Source organism: Panulirus ornatus, chromosome 21 (genome assembly GCF_036320965.1).
Source record: "Panulirus ornatus isolate Po-2019 chromosome 21, ASM3632096v1, whole genome shotgun sequence".
Classification (NCBI taxonomy): Eukaryota; Metazoa; Arthropoda; class Malacostraca; order Decapoda; family Palinuridae; genus Panulirus; species Panulirus ornatus.
Window position 1 is genome coordinate 13,152,065 of NC_092244.1, and position 23,771 is coordinate 13,175,835.

At 45.7% G+C, this 23,771-nt stretch overlaps 2 protein-coding genes across 2 annotated transcripts in view; both read left to right on the forward strand.

Annotated features, from left to right (window-relative positions):
- The first annotated feature begins 349 nt into the window (after positions 1–349).
- Positions 350–3,044, forward strand: LOC139756377 (uncharacterized). The gene is made up of 2 exons (XM_071675766.1): positions 350–1,146; positions 1,195–3,044. Exons 1-2 carry the CDS (start codon positions 350–352, stop codon positions 2,795–2,797), a joined length of 2,400 nt encoding a protein of 799 aa, XP_071531867.1. The 3' UTR covers positions 2,798–3,044.
- LOC139756376 (uncharacterized) overlaps positions 2,863–23,771 on the forward strand; it is a 380,293-nt gene continuing 359,384 nt past the window's right edge. Inside the window, 1 exon segment of the mRNA XM_071675765.1 lies at positions 2,863–4,776. Within this exon segment, the coding sequence (XP_071531866.1) occupies positions 2,863–4,776 (1,914 nt within the window).

A 23,771-nucleotide genomic window follows, 5' to 3' on the forward strand; every position in this document is an offset into this window, starting at 1 on the left:
GACCTGGGACGACCCATACTGACCCAGGGGGCATCCCTCTACCACCAAAGCGACCCACTGGAGAGAGTGAGGGACAGAGTGTGAGGAGTGAGAGCATGGGAGCCAAACCCAAAACGAAACAACTGAAGAAGGAAATCACTGCCCCACGAGAGCAAGAAGAATCAGTGGTTGATGATGAGGATCAAGTCGATGATGAAGGTAATGAGGAAAATCATGCCCCTAGAAATGATGTCGTTCTTGCTACCAGAAAGAAGGTTCATCAAGGTGGCTCGCTGGACAACCAGAGTAAACACGAAACTGAGGAAGAGTGAAAACAAAACAGTTGGGTCTCGTCAGCCAAGAGGAAGTTATGGACATTTCAGCTGGCAAGAGCCGCCATGAAGCCATGGTAAACAAAGAGGACGAGACCCATCCCGGATGTCAACAGACCATCAGGTCGAAGGCCGCTGAGGACACGGGTGAAGCCTCGACTTCAAAACACGACGCTAAATCCAAAAAGTCGAAAAAGAGGAACAAGCGTAAGACTGTCAAACCTAACAGCCCTGATGTAGAGGAAGCGTTACTAATTTGTGAGGAAATCCAGCAGATGGATCCTCCAGCGGAACAGTCCTTGTCTGAGGACGTGGAGTACGATTACCACTTGGAACATTACTACTCCAGGGGGACCAAGACAAGAGCCTCTCGTAACGCCATCCAAGAAGGAGGTGAAGTTCTTGGTGGAGAAGGACATATGGAGCCTCTGTTAGGGGCCAGAGAGGAATACGCAGCGCGGGAACAGCGGGAACAGCTTGACATGGAAGACGGGGATGTCTTATCTGAAGAGCGTGACGTCCGGGCTAGTGATACTGGAACTGGCGATGAGGATGTCACGTCTGGAGATATGGGAACTGAGGATGAGCTCACCAGAGAAGACGTGGCAGAAGGTGTCCACGTCGAAGACAGCGCAGCCGAAGATATTTACAGTGTTCACGATGAGGAAGATGATTATGTCCTTTTCTACATGAAGGATGTCACAAGTGGAGATCCTGACGCTGGAGTTGGTCAAGATAACGCGAAAGGCGAGTTCTCTCATGCTGAGAACATGAGAGAGGAGGCGGCAGGAGATTGTAGAGTTACCTCGAGTGACGCTCACATAGACAAGGAAAGGTTATCCTGTAGAGTTACGCCGAGTGATACTCACATAGACAAGGAGAGGTTATCTCACAAAGAGGCTCACGAGAGGAAAAAACATGATCGAGACGAAACTAGAGGACCGAGCAGCCGCCAGAGATCACGCTCACAAGACGCTGTGGGTAAGGAAGCCTCCAGTGAGTGGGTCGATGAGCGACAGAGAATAGACGGGAGAAGTGGTATACCCGTGGAGGAGGTTAGTCAGGATGATGAACCACCTTCAGTCGCGAAAGATGTGTCGGAAGACTGTCGCCAAGGCCTAGTGGATCGCCAGGAAAGTGGTTCAAGTCAGCAAGTAGATTACAAGGAGAGTACTCAGCTTGAGGTGGAAGTTAGGAGAAGAGGAACGTCTGCAGAGAGAAGAGATAAGAAACACGAGAAGAAGTCGAGGCATGAGGAAGCCTTGGAAGATAATGATGGGAAGAAGTCGAGGCATGAGGAAGCTCTGGAAGATAATGATGGGAAGAAGAAGTCGAGGCATGAGGAAGCTCTGGAAGATAATGATGGGAAGAAGTCGAGGCATGAGGAAGCTCTGGAAGATAATGATGGGAAGAAATCTAAGAAGAAGAACAAGAACAGGACAAGAACAGACGACAACACTTGCAGGACGAGTGAGAAGACGAGCCGTGAAGACAGAGAGGAAGATGTGAACAGGAAGAACATACGTCCTGAGAGTCACGGTGAGGAAGGAAAGCGAATTGAAGGAAGTGTGGAGGAGGAATTACTGATCGATGATAAAAGAGAACGTAGACGAGAAGGGGGAAAGGATCAGAGCAAGAAGAGCAAGAAAAAACATGGCAAAGTCGACAAACACGTTGGTGCCAGGGACCCCACAGACCTGGAAGACGACCATGAGGACAGTGCAAATAAAGATTGTAAAGTGGAGGAATCGCGTGATGAAACACAGCCACAGTTACCAACACCTCAGAAACCACCTGAAGACGAGGGAGTGACGACCTCAGAGGCCTTGACCTCCGGACAAGACCCACAGGCGCCAAACAAGGAGGAAATCGCAGCCCTTATGACCCTCATATCTCAGAAGAAGGACAAGATTCGTTCCCTTCAGTTGGCACTGAACAGACCAGAACCCACGGAACCTCAGACCCACACCACCTCCATAGACCAGACGGCAGACCAGGAGGGGGTCACGGAGAGCGACGAGGACGACGACGACTCTCAGGGCACAAAGAGGCTGAGTCCCATAGGGGCAGAGGCCGACCTCGGGACGTTGTGGGTGTTTGAACCTCCTCCCGTGACCAACATGAGCTCGCGACTCAACCAGAGGGCGCCTGTGGTCGACCAGGAGGGACGTGATGCCCCCACAACACAGGAGGAGAGGACAGTGGACCTTGGTCTCCCAGAGCAGGGCCAAGGCCCTCAGCCCGCCGAGTGTGTGGTGGATGTCAGGGAAGACAGAGAAGCACGCGAGGAAAGGAAGAAGGAGAGGAAGAAGAGAAAGGAGGCAGAAAAGAGAAAACACAGGAAAAAAGACAGAGAGACGGATGAAGATCAAAACATAGATAAAGCATGTGGTGTTGCTCTGAGGGAAGGAGGGAGGGCTGTAGAGAGAGGCGGGGTGAGACAGAAGATGAGGCCAAAGAATGTGAAAAGACAGACGAATGCGTAGAGCCATCAGACGAACCCAGAACTGATGGAAAGGAAAGTCCGGGGAATCAGACTCACACGGAAGAGATGGAAGAAAGAAGGAGGCAGGAGGAGCTAGAGTTAGAAAGACAGATTGCCAGTGAAAGGAAGGAGAGGAAAAGAAAGAGACGAGAAAAGGCCAAGGAGAAGGAATCAAGGGAAGAGAGGGACGGTATTAGTCAGCCCGAATTGTTAAACTTTGAAGAGGAGGAACTTAAAAGAAAAAGAAAGGAAGAGAAAAGAGAGAGAAAGAGAAGAAAACGTGAAGAGAAGGAGAGGTTAAAGCAAATGCAAGCCAGCAGGGAGGAAGACCCACGTAGACCTGAGGAGACGACACAGGAGGCAGAGGCTGGGAGGGAGAGAAGGAGGGAGGAACGCGAGGCACAGGAATTAGAACGTCAGAAACTTGAAAGAAAACGCAGAGATGAGAGGAGCCTAGCGGAGGAGTCGCCAGAAGCCAGTGAGTGCCGGGACACAGCAGAGCTCCCACACCACGCTGCAGCAGCACCAACACCTGACCCTCCCGGACCTCCGGCTCCGCTCAGAACATCATCTCCCTCAGAAACACCAGACTCTACTGCAGAGGCCACAGCAGGTCTAAAAACTACTGCAGAAGAACCCAACTCTACCGCGGACGTTGAAGAGCCATTCGAAAGTTTCGGAGCTCCGACCGAGGCCCACGACGGCGCTTCAGAATTTGCCGATGCGACTACAGGGGCCGGTGACACTGCAGAAGAAGCCTCCGACAGTTACGCATGTGCGGCCATCAGCCCCCTCGCTCTGGAGCGCATGAGGAGAATCAACGAGCTGCTGGAGCTTCGAAGCAGTAACATTCCCGAGGAGGAGGCAGGCGACACCGTCCACGAATCAGTGAATCACGAGAACGAACCACAGAGTTGTTTTGGCCACGAGACAATGGACGCAGCTGAGGCGAAACACCAAGAATCACATGTGGATGAAGACGATAAAAAAGAGGACCTTGGACATCTACGTCAACAAACGAGAAGACGGAGGAGGACCTCTCAAGATGATGTTACCGAGGAGACGGTTCAGCCAGGACGGAGGAGAAGACGCAGGGAAGACGACGAAGGTAAACACGAACGAGAACTCGAGTCTAGCTGCGTGGCTGAGCCTCCTGCTAGCCCACAGGACTTCAACTTCCTCAAGAAATTTGAGGAAATCGTGGCCGAACGAAGGAAGAGGAAAAGCGTGCGTCTGGTCGAGTCGGAGGACCAGACGGCGGAGGCGAGGGAAGATCCCACACCACGGAGGAGGACGCGGAAGGCAGGACCAGAGGACGGTAGACGAGAGCGGGATCCCCAGGCGACAGAAGGCGGTGTTAGCCAAAGCACCGAGGACAAACCGACCAAAAGACGCCGGAGACCTGCCGACGACGGCAGCACCGCCCGTGAGGCGGACGTCAGCAGCAAGGACTACGAGGAGATCTTCGCCCGGAGGAGACAGCGAAGGAGCCGGAGGCTGGAGGGAGACAGCAGTCAGGTCGACGAGGACAGACACTTGGCTTACCACTCCCAGGACTCTCGAGCGATCGACGGCGTCACGGACGCCGATAAACAATACGAGGAGATCTTAGAGAGGAGGAGACGAATCCGGAGAACGAGGTATGCAGAGATGCACAAGGCGGACGACCAGCGTGAGCAGAGCGCTACGGCCTCGTCCTCCCTCAGAAAAGACGACGACGAGGACGAAGACGGCGCAACGCGGCCCCTCGAAAAGCGGAGGTCGAGGGGCGACGTAGCCGGGGAGGCGGAGGAGACCCGGCCCTCCCAGGAAGGTACCCAGCTGGCCAGGGGGTCGCCCCGGCAGAGTGACAGTGACTCTAGCGACAGTGATTCTAGCGACAGTGATTCTAGTGACAGTGATTCTAGTGAGACAGATGACAGTGAAGTGAACGTGCAGGAAGGCGGTGGGGAGGCCTCAGTCGAGGATCGTGAACTGCAGGTAAGGACATCCGAACTTTGTTGTGGTTTTGCTCCTTGTTGCCCCACAGGAAGTCCCCTACGATTATTTGGTGTTACGCTGTAGAGGAGACATTCCTTTTGTATATATCGTTTGCGATAGGCCTTAAGAGGCAAAACACAGTTTTTTTTTGGTATTTGTCGCTTTATTTTTGACAGTTTTTTGTTTGTTTGTTTATGTGATATATATATATATATATATATATATATATATATATATATATATATATATATATTGTGAGTTAAAGTGACGCGGAAAATCGAGAAACTTTACGATATGGAACTAGGAGAATGTGGCGACTCAAGCGTGATGTTAGGCCTGATTACGAACATAACGTAAATAACTTGGTGTTTATTTTCGTTGTGATGCGATCTATATATATAGCGTCACCGTGCTGAGTGTTGCGCTGTAAATGTCTCGCAGTCTTGCTGAGTGGGCTGGTGCGTGACCCGCTGGGTTATGGTGGCATAACCTTTTGAAGTGTCTCGTGAGGGGGTCGGGTCGGAACACCACAGACCAGCTTGCTGGCCCAAGAGGTCGAGCGTGGTGCTTCAAAGGGCCGTCGTAACTGTCTTGTTCAGTGTGTCAGGTTTAGCAGGTAGGAACACGAACGAAAGGTCTGTAACTGGAAAAAAGATAAAAGTAGTATGTAGGGCAAGATATGAATGATGAAATAATAGCAGGTGTGGTAAGATATGAATGATAGACACCTCCGAACATTATTAGCTTTATTATGAAAAATATGGATACGTAATATATATATATATATATATATATATATATATATATATATATATATATATATATATATATATATTTTTTTTTTTTTTTTTTCATACTATTCGCCGTTTCCCGCGATAGCGAGGTAGCGTTAAGAACAGAGGATTGGACCTTTTTTGGAATATCCTCACCTGGCCCCCTCTGTTCCTTCTTTTGGAAAATTAAAAAAAAAAAAAAAAGAGGGGGGAGGATTTCCAGACCCCCGCTCCCTCCCCTTTTAGTCGCCTTCTACGACACGCAGGGAATACGTGGGAAGTATTCTTAATCCCCTATCCCCAGGGATATCCCCAGGGATATATATATATATATATATATATATATATATATATATATATATATATATATATATATATATATATCCATTGCAGTTTTCGTTTGTTGGTTGGTACGCAAACTACTCCTGTACTCCATCCTCTAGATATACCTCAGGTGTTTCTTCATTTTGGGTTGGCTTAGACGTTTGCGAACGGTTGGAGTAGATGACGAAATAATTTGTGTACACACGACACTGACACAGAAAACCCTCGACGAGCAATACTGGTGCACTCTTCTGTGGAGAGGGTGATGCCGGATGTACGATATCACGGTGGAGACGACGGTTGCCAAGTCGCATTTTCCAGTTATCTAAGAGGGTATTAGGAGGAAGAGGAGGAGCAAGACGGAACATGCAGGGAGAGCCAGTATGCACCTCGAATGATCGTGATCACATGGAGGAAGGGTTATAGGGTGTCTCACATTAACATCTCTTTTACGACGGTGAAGGCTCCAACGACCCAGACAGGTGAATTTGGTGGTTATAATTGGACGTTGACGGCCTTGGTGACCCCTGGCAGTGGATAGGCTCAGAGACCAGATGACCCACCAACCAAGCAGCCGAGATTTGCGTGAACAGGCGACGTAACATTATAGGATACTGGAACTGATTCACATGGGTTTGGGTCTGCCACACTGCCTTGGTGGTAATAGGATTGGGGTGATGGGAATGGGGTTGGACTGCAGAGAAGGGAATAGCAGTTAGGTTTCAGAGTTTATTATGGGATAGGAATGTGGTTGAGATTTTTTTCATGTTATCCGCAACGGATAACGTATATATATATATATATATATATATATATATATATATATATATATATATATATATATATATATATATATCCTAGCCTAAGCCTGGTACCATTATTCATCGACCAACCCCAAAGATGGATGAACAGTTGGGTTGACTGTGGACCGACTGCCGCAGCCAAGATTCGAACCCGTGCGCTCAACCTTGGGCGGCCCGTGAATGCGTCACGGTCAGGTGTGCAAAACTCCCACCCCGCACGCCTCTGCTCAGTGCATCCAACGTGTGTTGTTGGTATATTGCGTGTAAAACACTGACGTGTGGAGATTCCGGTGGAAGAATATACCTGACAGACTTAATTTCATTGAGAGAATGATGATAGATGTAAGTAACAGTCTCCATGGACCCAAGTTGTGAACTTTGTGATTTGATATTTAAGATTCTCACTAAGGCATAGTTTTGTCATGGGAACCATTTGTCTCCGGTGACGACATAAGGTAGATCACTATCTATCTACTTGGGTTGGGTGGCTCACGATGTGTCGTGTAACTTCGTCTGTTTCCAAGGTCGACACCCAGAGGGCGCGTGGGGGTTTCCAACCCAGTGCCATCACTTAACCTGTTCCACTTCACGTAAAATGTCTCCTAGTGGACTTCTCGTTTTCTCTTGTCCTCTGCTGCACTCGAAAAGACACACAAGAGAGTTACTGCCTCACACTCTCGCTGTTGCTCACACAGGATGTTTTTTACCCAACTGGTGTTGCGTAAAGTCAGACAGAAGACTCGCTTTTGTTCTTGTTCAGTCGTCATCTCTACTAGTAATGTGACATTTCTTTTACTGACGCTATGTAAACTCGTACATAAAAGTCTTCCTCGCTACATAGGCCTTAATTACAAGACTTGGTTTTTTTTTCCTCTAACACTTTCGTCTTTACTTCAGCTCACACTGGGTCTTTGTTTGTTTGTGTGTGTGTGTGTGTGTGTGTGTGTGTGTGTGTGTGTGTGTGTGTGTGTGTGTGTGTGTATGTGTGTGTGTGTGTGTTAAGCTGAGACGACACTTGAAATGCCCTAGTCACGGCCGTCTCATGAACGCTCACACACCACACACACACACACACACACACACACACACACACACACACACACACACACACACACACACATCCTAGTCTAAGCCAGGTACCCATTATATCGACCAGTCCTCTGGGGAGGATGAACAGCTGGGTTGACTGAGGATCGACTGTCGCCGCAGCTAGGATTCGAACTTATATGCGCTCCAACCCCGGGGCGGCCCGTGAATGCGTCACGGTTGACAACGCTGACCGTGGCGCATTCACGGGTCTTAGCTTAACACTTGGTCCTCAGTTCGCTCAGTTCACGGCTCTTAGCTTAACACTTGGTCCTCCGTTCGCTCAGCTCACGGCTCTTAGCTTAACACTTGGTCCTCCGTTCGCTCAGCTCACGGCTCTTAGCTTAACACTTGGTCCTCCGTTCGCTCAGCTCACGGGTCTTCGGGTCGTACCGCCTTTGCCGTAATAACTTCCAGCTTTTTACCTGGTCTCCAGGTTGTCAGTCGTGGAGGCCGAGTTGTCGTTTTCTTTGCCGCGTTACCTGGACTTTGTTGTTTCGTCCTTTTGTTTACAGGCCGTTGACACAGGAGTAGAAGGTTTGTCTCTATTTTCCTCCACCCGTCCTCAAATTTGGCTCCTCTGAACTCGTGAATGACCAGTATTTTTTTTTTTTTTTTACTTTTGCCTGCCTACGCTTGTGAGCCAGTCTTCCGTTTTCTAGGATCATGTGGCGTCTTGTTCAAAAAATTTTTTTTTGATAACACCAACTTTCTGATTTATACATTTCCTCAAAAGGATCGTCGTATACTTCAAGGTCACAGCTCACTTGTTTTGTTTATACACTGGACCTTTTTTTGTCTTTTCCTCTTGCTGTCACCAATCAGTATATGAATGAAATGGATCATTTTCCTCTCTCTTGTTATGTATATAATAATTTACTGAAATGTTTACTTGTGTCCATGTAAAACATCGTTTGGATGACAGTGATATTTCCTTAAGCTGCGAAGTTCGCTGCACAGATTCGTCTGTCTCATGTAGGATCATAATTGACATTCATAAGTCTGGTGTCGCTTGGTACTGTCCCTTGTGTCATTAATAACAGGAGGGGACAAGGGGGGCCCGAGATACTGTGAGGACTTTGAAACGTAGCATGAGGGTTCGTGTGAGACGAGTGTGTGTAGAGAGTATGTGGGTAGTGGGGTCCGTGTTACGGTATTGCGGAGGGACTTCAAGGGTTCGTGTGAGGACAGCATGAGTGTCATACAAGGCGGGCATGAGGGCGATGCAAGGTTGGTACCCCGAAAGCATGACCATGAAGTTGATAATGGATACAGTTAGAAGTATTTTTGATGGCACTGTGAGGAAAGTATGAGTGCGTTTTACAGTAGGGGTATGAGGGTACAGTGAGTATTACAATACTCGTGAGGGGTTAGTGTGAAAGGAAGTATGTGGTTAGTTTGAGGTGGTCAGTACGACAGCGGGGTCGGAGGATGTAAGACTAAAGCAGTGTGAGGGTAGTGTGAGGTGGTGGGGTGGGGTTAGAACTAAGGGAGTGTGTGAGGGTGTAGCGGGGTAAGACTTAAAGAGGCAGTATGGGAGCTGGGAGTGTGAAGGGGTGTGGTGTGTGGTCTACAGGTCAGTGGACGGGTTATAGATGGAGTGTGCCAGGAGGGTGACGTTGGCGGCGTGGTCAGCATTCTCAGTGTGAGGCTCAGGTGTGGGAGTACCTTCCTCTTACACCCACACACACACCACACACACACACACACACACACACACACGTAGTTATAAAAGGGGACCTTGATAGATTACAGGGTTGTTAAGATATATACACAACTGATGAAGTTCAACCCGGGCAAATGTAGAGTGATATGGATGGGTCATAGCGAAAGACGACCCCTAGTATGAATATAATCTAGCAGTAAATAAGTACCTGAAGGAGCTCGAAGAGCTAGTAGAGGAGGTCCAGCAGAGGAAAGCAACACAAATGTTACCAGGATTGACAACGCCAACTTACAATGAAGGCCAGAGACTAGGCGTTAAACTTGTCCACTTTATCATAACCTCGTAGGTTGTGAAGACAGATTAACGACGTGGGCAGTGAACATAGGTTAATGTAGAGAGCGTACAGAAATTTGAGTTATGTTGTAGGGAATGTTCGTGGAAAATGTTGGAGAGGTTGGGGGTGTCCCACGAGTGTCTGGGAACTCCCTACTTGTACTGTACAAATAGGTAATTACACACACACACACACACACACACACACACACACACACACACACACACTTGCTTCACCACCTCACCTTCACCCAACACTGCCCCCCGCACCTTGATACACACACACACACACACACACACACACACACACACACACACACACACACACACGTGGTGTAGTGTTTTGCAATATTGACCATGAGCCAGCACGGGCCCGCCCGGGGTTGGACCCTCATGGATTCCAACAATATCGAGGATGCGGCAGTCGGCCCATATCCATCCCAGGTGTTGTAAAAAACCCCTACCCCCCTCCTCCCCCAACCTTCATAGGGGCTGTTCGATAAGTGGGGACCTGATGTGTGTGTGTGTGTGTGTGTGTGTGTGTGTGTGTGTGTGTATACATGAATAGGAGTACAGTCACGGTACATATGTACAGAGTTGAGAGACGTGACAGCACGAGTGTTCACCTCTCTCCCCTTCACACACACACACACACACACACACACACACACACACACACACACACACACACACACACACACACACACACACACACACACACAGGTGAAGGAGCCAGGTTTAGAGTGGACGGTGGCGGGGCGGAGAGGGCCGGCCTGCCTGCCCTGGTGCCAGACCGCAGTGCCAGCATTACTGACACCCCCTGTGTACACCGGACTCCAGCTCTAACCCCTCCCTCCCTCCCTCATACACCCGGGGCACTACGCATTGCCGCTTCACCCTACCTCTGTAACCCTGATGCTACTACGCCAGGCGCTACACCTGTGTCATACGCATATACGCCCCACCCTAGTGTAGAACTGTGGATACTACACCCTTGCGCTATATCTTGGACTACAACCTGGTGCTAACAGACAAGCTTGTTACAGGTGTCAGTCATCATGGTAGAAATCGGGTAGAACCAAGGGCGTCTGGGTAAACGTGGGGAACGAAGGGCGTCTGGGTAAACGTGGGGGAACGAAGGGCGTCTGGGTAAACGTGGGGGAACCAAGGGCGTCTGGGTAAACGTGGGGGAACCAAGGGCGTCTGGGTAAACGTGGGGGAACCAAGGGCGTGTGGGTAAACGTGGGGGAACCAAGGGCGTGTGGGTAAACGTGGGGGAACCAAGGGCGTTTGGGTAAACGTGGGGGAACCAAGGACGTCTGGGTAAACGTGGGGTAACCAAGGACGTCTATATAAACGTGGGGGAACCAAGGACGTCTGGGTAAACGTGGGGGAACCAAGGACGTCTGGGTAAACGTGGGGGAACCAAGGACGTCTGGGTAAACGTGGGGTAACCAAGGACGTCTGGGTAAACGTGGGGGAACCAAGGACGTCTGGGTAAACGTGGGGGAACCAAGGACGTCTGGGTAAACGTGGGGGAACCAAGGACGTCTGGGTAAACGTGGGGGAACCAAGGACGTCTGGGTAAACGTGGCGTTAGATGATTGTCAGTAATGATCACCAGAGGCGGTGTTGGGTGAGGGATAACGATGATGATACAGCGTCGTCATTAAGCCCGTCTGGATTCAGACCAACCACCCGGAGCCCAGGAGAACACACTCGTGTAGAGGTATGTGCGCGCCAGAGCGGTGGCTTCGTTACTCTATGTGCGCGCCAGAGCGGTGGCTTCGTTACTCTATTCAACCTTACTTTACTCATTGCTCAGGACAATAGAATAATGCAGGTATAAAAGAATTAACAGTTGTGGTAAGCAGTTATTTAGAAGATTAATCGTTGAATATCTAAAACCCTTTAGATATTCAGATATTCAAGGGTTTACATGTATATGCCAGATACTAATTACTGTTACAGTATCGAGACAAGCGCGGTCTGTCCTGGACTTGTGTCAGTGACTCCCGTAACTTTCCGTCTTTATCGAGGATTTGCGGCTCCGATTTTGGTGTGTTACATACATGACAGGTAGAGTGAATGAGGGCATTTCCTCGTGTATGTTCCTGGTGCTAGCTACCTTGCCGACGCGGGAAACGGCGAAATACGGTGAGTGTGCATCAAAATTTCCCCCTTTCTTGCATATGTACCAGAAAACATTAATCAACATTTGTTGTTCTGAGAGTTTGATCAACTCCTTAGACTTTACAAGACATACTACAGGTTAACTGTAAACAGCTCCCAGCTAAGGAGATTACATCCTCGCTATATGAGTGTGACGCAAGCGGACTAACGTATGAAGATTGTATCAAAATTCAAGATGTGCGGACTCGTCGAATCTGGCAACGCACACCAGTGTTGCCAGATGAGCCGGAGAAGGACCCTGTATAGACTCGCAGGTTAACTGAAGCGACCACGACTCATACGTGTGAGATTAGCGCTCCACAATATGATTAGGATCAGGAGGACTCCTCACAAACTCAGTAACGCTCGTTGTTTACAGAGGTAAAAGGTTGGATTATAGTGGGGTGTCGAGCCACGGTTTCGGTTAAGGGAGTGTGAAGTCGCTTCATCTGTTATTTCGTCAGTGTTCTCAGTATATCATCGTGTATGTGTGTCTCTCCAGCGTAGTACGTTCTTGGAAGGGCCCAGCGTAGGTATTATCGTCGGAGTCTGTGGACATATACGTTCATCTTCCTTCGTCGTCATGTGACGGCTCGTAAGAGGACCGACTTGCTCCCTTTTATAGCCACATGTTCGCGTCTGTCCTCCTCCTCTGTGCGTGAAGGCCCGGCCGATGTGTCTGCCTCCACCAGTGACACGTCGATGTCGCTAGCAGGAGGACCGCCCCTGGCCACACGGCTGGGGACCCATGACAGTACCTTAGGCCATCGGGTGTGATGACCCTGGCCACCACACCTTTGGCCACTGTGCGTGACCCGTTTGAGGGGGTGGGGGGGGGAGATCATGCGTCTGTGTCACACACACACACACACACACACACACACACACACGCACACACACACACACACACACACACAGCGCCAAGAGAGTATGTGCAGTCCTCTAGCCGTGATGGAACAGGTACCCGCCCATCATGTTCGTAGTTGTGGAACGAAAGAAACAATTTATGTGGTGTTAAGTGTTGATAGCCTCTTTTGATAGCAGGAAAGTTAGTATTTCATTTGTCCTTGTAAATTACTTTTTTTTCAGTGTTACTTGTAAAAACACACACAAAAAAATTGTAAACACTAACTAAAAGTTTTACAAAATACGTATGTGAAATATGAAATTGTGTCCTGGTTAACATTATGAATTATACAGTGTGATGATTAAGTGTGTATTTAACGTAATCACGCGCCCGAAGACAAAAAAAAAAAAAAAATCCAATTATCATATATTTACATAGACCTTTGTCGCAACTTTAACTTAGGCCCTCCCCAGTCCACTCGTCACCACCCTTCCACACCAACATGAGGGAAAGATACAATACTTTTGGGATATTTCCTTTAATAAAGTATAACATAGACATGTTGTGTGTGGAAAGTATTATATTTTTTCATTTCTGAGGGGGATGAACCTTTTGTATAATTCTTAGCATATTAATCGCCCGGTTTAGTTTAGTAGAAGAGAAGCGGTCCACAGTTGTACGTACGTCACTTGAAACCTGTGGTACGGTTGAGGTGAGGAGGTGGCGCGTCATGGGTGGAGGCGGCGGGTGAGGCGTGGGGGCGGCGGGTGAGGCGTGGAGGAGGCGGCGCGTCATGGGTGGAGGCGGCGGGTGAGGCGTGGAGGAGGCGGCGCGTCATGTGTGTGTGTGTGTGTGTGTGTGTGTGTGTAATCTGAAAAGGTAATACGCATACAGGTAGGTTTACAGTCATGTATTGCTTGTTGGTGGTTGACCGCATGTATGTGTAACCTCGCTCGTATATTCTACACTACTTGTGTATTTGGGTAGAGTAAAATGTACGTGATTTTGCTTTTTCAGTCTTTTGTTATTGATAACAAAAAAAGGGGTTCCCGCAGTACTGTATGCACGGATATATATATATATATATATATATATATATATATATATATATATATATATATATATATATATATATTGTAATAGAATTATATTTTCTATCGATTTTTCTTATGTATTGAAATAGAAAAAGGTAGATAAGTGAGTAGCTTTATTTTTTTTAGACCTGTAATTTTGAACAGTAGTTCAGTAGACTTACAGTCGTACAAGTTTTTTTTTCGTATTTTCAGCCTGTATTTCTGTAATATTCATCTTCTTCATTGAGTTTGATATTTAGGTAATGTCTTGTTCACCCAAGTCTTTTATTTTTTGTAAATGGGTTTTCGACCGTTGATTATTGTTTTGATAATATTTGCATTTATTTTTCACTTCTTAGCTCATTTTGACGACATCTGTTGTGATTGAGTTATATTTAGTTTATTTAGTCCCTGGTTTATTGGTATTTCATTATTTAGAGCCGTTAATTACCAGCTTTTTTTGGGGGGGGGGAGATTATGTGTTATTTTCGATAATTGGAATATACTGAGCAAAAGTGATCACTACAGTGTATTATATTGATATCGTTGATAGTTTGATCATTATCGTTTCATCATTATTATTATAATATAGACAGCTATTATTGATGCCGGCCAGTTCCCCAACTACTGAATGAATTGTGTTGTCCATGCGATGATACTTCGTTGATAATATATTATTATTATTATTATTATTATTATTATTATTATTATTATTATTATTATTATTATTTATTATTATTTACCGAATGTTGTAGGATCAATAGACTAGAATATATTTCATTCCGGTTAATGACTTTTCTAGATAAAGTTCGGTTGATTTTTTCAAGATTTTTTTAGTTTGAAGAAGAATACGATTTCTGATTTAGATTTTTTTTTTTTTGAATTGAAGTTTTTAGTCAAGGGGGATTATGTTCATTGAATGTACACATATGAAAACAAAAATAAATCCTGCGTCAAAGAACTTTTGAATGAACATGAAGATAAATATGTGTTGCAAACAAAAACAAAACGTTTCATTGTTTCTTATTCGTAACCTATGTTCTGCAAAATGTTCATGTCTTCAGACCTTTTCGTAACCAATGTTCTACAAACTGTTCATGTCTACAGACCTTGTCGTAGCCAATGTTATACAAAATGTTCATGTCTTCAAACCTTGTCGTGGCCAATGTTCTACAAAATGTTCATGTCTTCAAACCTTTCCGTAACCAATGTTATACAAAATGTTCATGGCTTCAGACCTTTTCGTAGCCAATGTTCTACAAAATGTTCATATCTTCAGACCTTTTCGTAACCTATGTTCTACAAGATGTTCATATCTTCAGACCTTTTCGTAACCTATGTTCTACAAAATGTTCATGTCTACAGAAGTGTGACGGTGAATATCATTACAGTTCTGTTCTGAGGGCAGTTGTCATGATCAAGTTCGGTCCTGGTAACTGAAGGGGAATTCTCACCACTGTAATATAGCGGGTAGGTGTTGCGCCAGTTGGCCCACATACTGAGGACATGACGGTACCATCTCATTCTCTCCCTTATGTAATATTTCTTTCTTGAGCAATTTACGCGTATCCTCTTATGTAACATATCCTTGATTAACCTTCCCACTGTATGAGATTTCGTGGTTATACATGTACTGTCTCGCTTTGACGTGATGTTTTCATAATTGTCCTTTATATCTATTGATGTTCGATTTATCTTTCAGTACCAGACCCATTCCATTTTATGATATTCACTTCTTAATTAACTTTCAGCCTCGTGCTGTGTTGTATATTATTATTATTATTATTATTATTATTATTATTATTATTATTATTATTATTCTGTTATTATTATTATTATTATTATTTATTATTATTATTATTATTTTTTTTTTTTTTTTTTTTTTTTTTTTATACTTTGTCGCTGTCTCCCGCGTTTGCGAGGTAGCGCAAGGAAACAGACGAAAGAAATGGCCCAACCCCCCCCCCATACACATGTACATACACACGTCCACACACGCAAATATACATACCTACACAGCTTTCCATGGTTTACCCCAGACGCTTCACATGCCTTGCTTCAATCCACTGACAGCACGTCAACCCCTGTATACCACATGACTCCAATTCACTCTATTTCTTGCCCTCCTTTCACCCTCCTGCATGTTCAGGCCCCGATCACACAAAATCTTTTTCACTCCATCTTTCCACCTCCAATTTGGTCTCCCTCTTCTCCTCGTTCCCTCCACCTCCGACACATATATCCTCTTGGTCAATCTCTCCTCACTCATTCTCTCCATGTGCCCAAACCATTTCAAAACACCCTCTTCTGCTCTCTCAACCACGCTCATTTTATTTCCACACATCTCTCTTACCCTTACGTTACTTACTCGATCAAACCACCTCACACCACACATTGTCCTCAAACATCTCATTTCCAGCACATCCATCCTCCTGCGCACATCTCTATCCATAGCCCACGCCTCGCAACCATACAACATTGTTGGAACCACTATTCCCTCAAACATACCCATTTTTGCTTTCCGAGATAATGTTCTCGACTTCCACACATTTTTCAAGGCTCCCAAAATTTTCGCCCCCTCCCCCACCCTATGATCCACTTCCGCTTCCATGGTTCCATCCGCTGACAGATCCACTCCCAGATATCTAAAACACTTCACTTCCTCCAGTTTTTCTCCATTCAAACTCACCTCCCAATTGACTTGACCCTCACCCCTACTGTACCTAATAACCTTGCTCTTATTCACATTTACTCTCAACTTTCTTCTTCCACACACTTTACCAAACTCAGTCACCAGCTTCTGCAGTTTCTCACATGAATTATTTTATTATTATTATTATTATTATTATTATTATTATTATTATTATTATTATAAGCCCGATTCCAATTCTATATCGTTGCTTGGGCACTTATTCCACTCTTAATCTTATTCACGTATTAACCACATGAAAAGAAATCAGGCACAGATGGTTATTCACTGAGTATTATGGACGTATTGATTTTGTAAATATCCTGATTTTCAGTCTTGCTTTACAAATATTTTTTTATTATTATATTCCAGTACGGGGAAGTCGTCGATACTTACATTCCTTTGACAAGTTAGAGATTTGCTCTTTTTTCGTAATGAGGCGCGGGCTTACCACGTCACCACGTCACTTCTTGAGCGAGTTTTAGCTCTAGCGTCTGTCAATACGTTGTACGATGTCTCGTTTTACTGTCAGTATTAAGGATAGGTTTTGGGTCTGGAGCACCGTAGGAAAGACACATCAGTCCAGAAAAATACATATCGTTGGACTGATACTTTATGATAAGTTGAGAATGGAAAAAAAAGAGAGAAAGAAAATAAAGTAAGTTATTTCAGTTGGGTGTGTAACTCAGTCAGTGGCGGCGGCGGCGTTGGTGTGAGCAGCTGTAAGGTTGGGTTGGGCGGGTGGGTGGGAAGGCAGCGGGAATACGGGAGGCAGTCATGATTGGTTTATGTAAGTGGGTTACACTGGTGGTGGCTGGCTTCTTCTTCATGCCAAAAGCGCTGCATATAGCGCTTTCAGACCTTACCCGTCCCACATGGACACTCGAGGGCAATGAATGGGGATGGCAGACTTACCGTTGTGTAATGCGATGGTCGTGTGATTTCTCTCTCTCTCTCTCTCTCTCTCTCTCTCTCTCTCTCTCTCTCTCTCTCTCTCTCTCTCTCTCTCTCTCTCTATCTATCTATCTATCTATCTCATGATTGATACGGCAGTAGACCGTATTATTCATCACGCAAGAAATGTGGTGAGCGCTACGCGCTTGCCATGCCGCCTGGCAGGGACAGGGAAGGTCATGGGAATAGTGAGTAATAGGTCCGTCAGGGGAGTGAGGGCATCTGAAGTGTCATTAACGCTGGAGTTAGAGAGGAGAGAAAGGGGGGACCAGAATGAGGTGGTGTATTATAAGTGGGGGGGGGGGGGGAGAACAATTATTGTATCGACGAGGGAAAGTGGTTTTAGAGATACCTTTTGGTCCAAGGCCCTAGAGAAACCTTTTGGTCAAAGGCCCCAGATTGACTCAGTCTTTCGAAGAAAAGGTGAGGTCAGTCGTCATCCCCCTGGCTAACAGAACGCCTCGCCTGACATATAACAACGTTTGCATTGATTTCTGGTGGTCACTAAAGCTGGATGCGAGTCACGGGAGGCAGAGTGTGCCAGGTTATATATATATATATATATAGTGTCAAGTCTTAATGGCTTCAGTAAAGAAGTCATTGCATTAGGAACTGGAAGAAGAGATAGTGTTAAAGGAAGAAATACCACAAGAACAGCGGCTGAATTCTGCCGAGACAGAAGCATCGCCCGAGGAAAACCATTCATTTTCGTAAATAAGAAAAAAATCGGGGCAGAATTTTCGTAAGTTGGTCCCGTCAGTGCCGGTAAAGTGTCGATATTGGCGTTTGAATGGATCATCCGGTGGACGAGGCGGAGGAGAAGGACGTTGTTGTTCTGTGTACGAGGTCATACATGCTACAGGGAAAGCAACCTGAGGGAACTGTGTCGTCGCCACGTAGCGGGAAGGACTCACGACGGTGGTAGAGGGATCAGTGATGGTGTGGATCATGTGCACGGTGGGTGATGATTTACGTTGTTAAGAACGAGAAACGTGAGGTCTTGAAAGTGCCCCCTTCCCTCGTCCCTCACACACACACACACACACACACACACACACACACACACACACACACACACACTTTATGCGCGGTAGGATTTACTTGAACAACTTGTGGTAGTGATTTATTTTTTTTAATGTTAAAAACCTTTGCTTGAAGGTGAGAGATGTCGCAGCCCCGTGGCAAGAAGGACGAAGAAAGTTTTATTATAGATATTTTTTTTTGTAGAATTGTAGCAGGTTAAACAGATATTAGTATTGGTAGTTAGGAGACAGACCTTGAGTTGGATGACGTTTTTGTACACAAAGTCCGCACGACCTGCGTTCAGCTGGGTCGGCGATGGTGGTGGTGGTGGTGTGAGAGCACAGCTGCTCCTCCTCCTCCTCCTCCTCCTCCTACTCCTCACCACCGCGCGCACTGAGTGACGGTCGTGCACGTCAGGGGAAACCCGACGTAGACCGTCATTCTTCAGGGAACAAGATTATCATTAAAGGAAGAAGAAGAAAGAAAATGGGAAATCCCGGCAGTAGCTGTTTAGTGGATGTCAACAGATCTGGCCGAATTGTGGGTGTGTGTGTGTGTTGCTTGTCCTGCCTGGCCCAGGGGGGACTCCCTCACCTCCTCCCTCACCTCCCCCCAGCACCAACGCACCTCTCTCCCTCCCTCCCTCCCTCCCCCCATCCTGTTCTCCCCCACCTCTTCCTCTGCCCCCTCCCTCCTTCTCTCGCCTCGTGCCAGGGTGAGACATTCTTCCCTCCCTGCTCCCCGGTGCAGCTTTACGATGCCCCACACTAGTGAGAGACCCGATCCAACCTCACCACAGCACGCGGGGTTACGTGCACCTGTGTGTCAAGCAGGTTTATGACGTGACCACGTGGTGTATGATACACAGTGTCACGTGCAGGACTGGTTGATTTTTATGTTCATCTTTTCACTGTCAATTGGGTTACAGAAAAATATACGTCGTGATAGAAGAAGGGTATACAGTAGCAGGCTATGGCCTGTGAGGCAGATTGCCACACAGTTTGGACCTGTGTGTGTGTGTGTGTGTATAATGTACGCGGCCCGGAGTGAGAGTGTAAAGAAAGTTGATATGTTTCGTAGGCGTTGCTAAGTCACCCTCAGGTGACGAGATGGCACTTTATGGTCCGGCACCAGTAGGAGTTTGGTGGTGGTGTAGCGGCTGGCTGGGTGTGTGGCAACCAGAGCTTTGACTGTGGGAGGGTCGTAGGACAAGCGCGGGTGTGGCTGGTGTGACTGTGGGAGGGTGTAGGACAAGCACGGGTGTGGCTGGTGTGACTGGGAGGGTAGTAGAAGAGCCACAGGTGTGGCTAGGAGGGTGTAGGACAAGCACGGGTGTGGCTGGTGTGACTGTGGGAGGGTGTAGGACAAGCACGGGTGTGGCTGGTGTGACTGAGAGGGTAGTAGGAGAGCCACAGGTGTGTGGCTGTTGTGTCTTCACGTCACGCTAGCACTGTGGTCAGCACGACTGACTGCGACATGAATGTTGCGACGGCCCGTTTTGTGCTCATGCGTTCCCTGAACGTGTTATACTTCACATGATCGTTATAAAAGAGTCCGATATTCTGCATTCAAAAATTTCAGTGAAATTGTATAGGAACGTGATTTTTGTTTCTTTTTTTATTTTTTTACCGTGATTTGTATACAGCAGCGAGTGTACATTATGAAGCCATGGCTCACATAGATTCATCTTTTTTCTTGTCGGTAATTTACACGTCGGTCATCCGGTTACGTAAACAGATTTACACTTAAGTAAATGGCTCTCTTATTTTACAAATTGAGATTGATGAGTTTACGTGGATATGATTCGTGCTGGAACATCCAGAGTTCATGTGAATGTAAAACTTCTAGGTAGTTGAATTACAGTGGTACAGAGAGAGAGAGAGAGAGAGAGAGAGAGAGAGAGAGAGAGAGAGAGAGAGAGAGAGAGAGAGAGAGAGAGAGAGTTATGTTCGTCAGGGGGTGCAGTTCAGCAGCGGTCCTGCCTTTTACGTTTTTGTAAGACCCGCTGTCTTCATATTTACGGCACTGACACTGACTGTGTAAACTGCTGGGGTAACACACGGCCCGCCTTGAAGTAGACACCAAGAGAGACAGTTGAGAAAGACACAGCTTAGCGACCAGTTTATATACTGTCCTCAATATATATATTTTTTATATACAGCATTGAACGCTCGATTGAAGGCGTTGAACGCCCCGATGATCACACTGAACTCTCGATTGACAGCACTGAAGCTACGTTGAACACAATTGTGGCCGTATTGAACTCACGGTTGACTGCACTGAACTCCATCGAACACAGGTGTGGCCAAATTGAACTCACGGTTGACAGCACTGAACTCCATCAAACACACTTGTGGCCGTACTGAACCTCACGGTTCATGGCATTGAACGCCCGTTGGACAGCATGGAACACCTGCTGGACGACACCGAACTCCCGGTGGACTGCACTGAGCTCCCCCCGGGGGTTAACACTCTCTTTAAAACTAGATTTGCCATTGGCAGGACCTTCAGCACCTCGGCTTACGTCATGGCGACGTAGAAACGCCTTCCCTTTGCTTCAGGACTCCAGCCAGACACGTCTCGAGCCGGCAACCCCACGTCATTATGATTCGTAAATAACGTATCGTAGTACAGGTGATGTGAGCTGATCATAAGTTGTCGTTAAAAATATCCCTCATTACTGGAAACTATCGATAGATATAGTGAAATTTGTGGGGGGGTGGAGTTGGGGGAAAAACGCTAAAGGCAAAATAAGAAAAGATTGACCCATATGATAACTATAAACTGTAACTATATTATGAAGATAAAGTAGAAAAATTTAGGGTGAAAAAGCTCAGAAAATTTACTTTTTTTTTTTAAAGTGACCGAGGCATAGAGTTTGTGTGATATGTTTGTAAACTGAAGCATGGAGGGATGTAAACCCCCGGGCTTTTAAACTGTCGTAGGCTTACGTATATGAGCGTGGCTGTTGTTAAACCTAAAACCAGTTTACAAGACACCAAACTATCTTGAGTCTGGGCCGTCTCTTGGGTCAAGTTGCAAAGGCACTTTGGATTTACTGATTATATGGATTATCAAATAATTGCACAAGATTTTGAGCGAAAGATTTGCAACTTTTGACTTAGTGTCCACTCACGGGATGTAGAAAGTACATAGAATTCAAACCTCATACGCTTCATATATATATGTTTGCACCGAATGTAATGTCTGGCGAAAACAGAGTGTAGATAGGGTATATATATATATATATATATATATATATATATATATATATATATATATATATATATATATATATATATATTATTTTCTTTCTTTTCTTTCATACTATTCGCCATTTCCCGCGTTAGCGAGGTAGCATTAAGAACAGAGGACTGGGCCTTTGAGGGAATATCCTCATCTGGCCCCCTTCTCTGTTCCTTCTTTGAGAAAAAAAAAAAAAAAGAGGGGAGGATTTCCAGCCCCCCGCTCCCTTCCCTTTTAGTCGCCTTCTACGACACGCAGGGAATACGTGGGAAGTATTCTTTCTCCCCTATCCCCAGGGATAATATATATATATATATATATATATATATATATATATATATATATATATATATATATATATATATATATGTGTGTGTGTGTGTGTGTGTGTGTTTAGCCAGGGGTTGGTCGGAGCAGACCCGTGGTATTGTATAGTGTATGCACGGAGGAAACCTTGTCATGGGAGAGGCTGAGGTAATTGTTTTTAATTGTAACACTAACGAAAGTCATGTAGAACTCTTTGATATGCAGTTTGTGGGAGTAACCTCTCTCTCTCTCTCTCTCTCTCTCTCTCTCTCTCTCTCTCTCTCTCTCTCTCTCTCTCTCTCTAGATAACAGTTAAATTAATGATATTCAAGCCTTTTGCAAAGCCATGAACTTTTTTTTAACGTTTTCTTTTTTTTCTGAGCGTTTGACGTGCATATGCTGGGGTCTAACACAAATTGTTCCATCTGGTTATTGATAACCAGTAATATAACTCAACCTCCTTTGGACTCAATAAAGTGCTATGATCCCGCTTGGGCCTTGGGCCTAAGTTAGAACCTCTTAGTTTGAGATTCCCTCAGAAAGTTGTCGGTCGTGGTTATCGGTATGTAGGTGCTGCATCACGTGTGGCCTGGCGCCGTAATTCTGGCCAAGAAAATTCGTAAGATATTGTTAAAAATACTTCTCGCTTCTCATTTTCTCTAAAGCCGTTCAGGGTCGTTTTCTTTGATAGTTGGTGTTGATGGGTGACTTGCATGTTCTGGCGGGCATCTTGCCAGTACAGCCGTCCACACGCCCAACCCGTAATGTAATTTTCTTTTGTGAATCACAGTGATGTGGTTATGAGATGCAACTGTTTTATTATGATATATACACATGTCTACGTTTCTTTCTTTTTTTAGAGTAATTTTTTGTTACTAAAGTCACATAACTTTAAATCGTGAATATTCGTTAACTTCTTTGTTAGCTTTTTTTTCGTCTTTTCTGAAAATTAGAGAAGGTGAAAAATAAATGACTACGAAATGAATGAATCATTAATTCGTTTAATGTGTCCCATTTTTGTGGTGTATTGGATTTGTATTTGGAATTTATCTTATCTTTATCTCTGTCTTGACATTTTAACCTCACTTTTATCAGTACACTTGACCCGGGATCATAATGCCCATGGTCGGGACATGGAGTCCCATCCTTTATTTATTCATTTGCGTATATATATATATATATATATATATATATATATATATATATATATATATATATATATATATATATATTTTATTTTATTATTATACTTTGTCGCTGTCTCCCGCGTTTTTTTAACATACTCTGAAAGTTCCGTGACCTGCACCGTCCATTGTTGATCAGTTTAATGTGTTGGCTCAGGGAAGTCTTACAAGGAAAACTTTTGTTATCCACGAAATATATTGAGAAATAGATTTTGCTTCATCCCGTTTATCTTATGAAAAGAAAACGGGTTTATGACGGTACGTCACCCGATAAGAGTATGGTGCTCACATGGACATCCTGTGAGGGTGGTGAAACTCGCTATAATCAACACAGCGAAGGAGATGATTGCGTTAATTCGCGGACCGAGAGGCATCCTGAGTTACGGAGGTAACAAGCGGTCGGCGTCCATGACCGCGTTGGGGAATATTGTGATCAGTTAGCGTCAGCAATGTGGTCTATACTGATGACTGTGTGAGTCTGCTGTGACTCTCTTGTTTACATAGTTCCGATTTGAT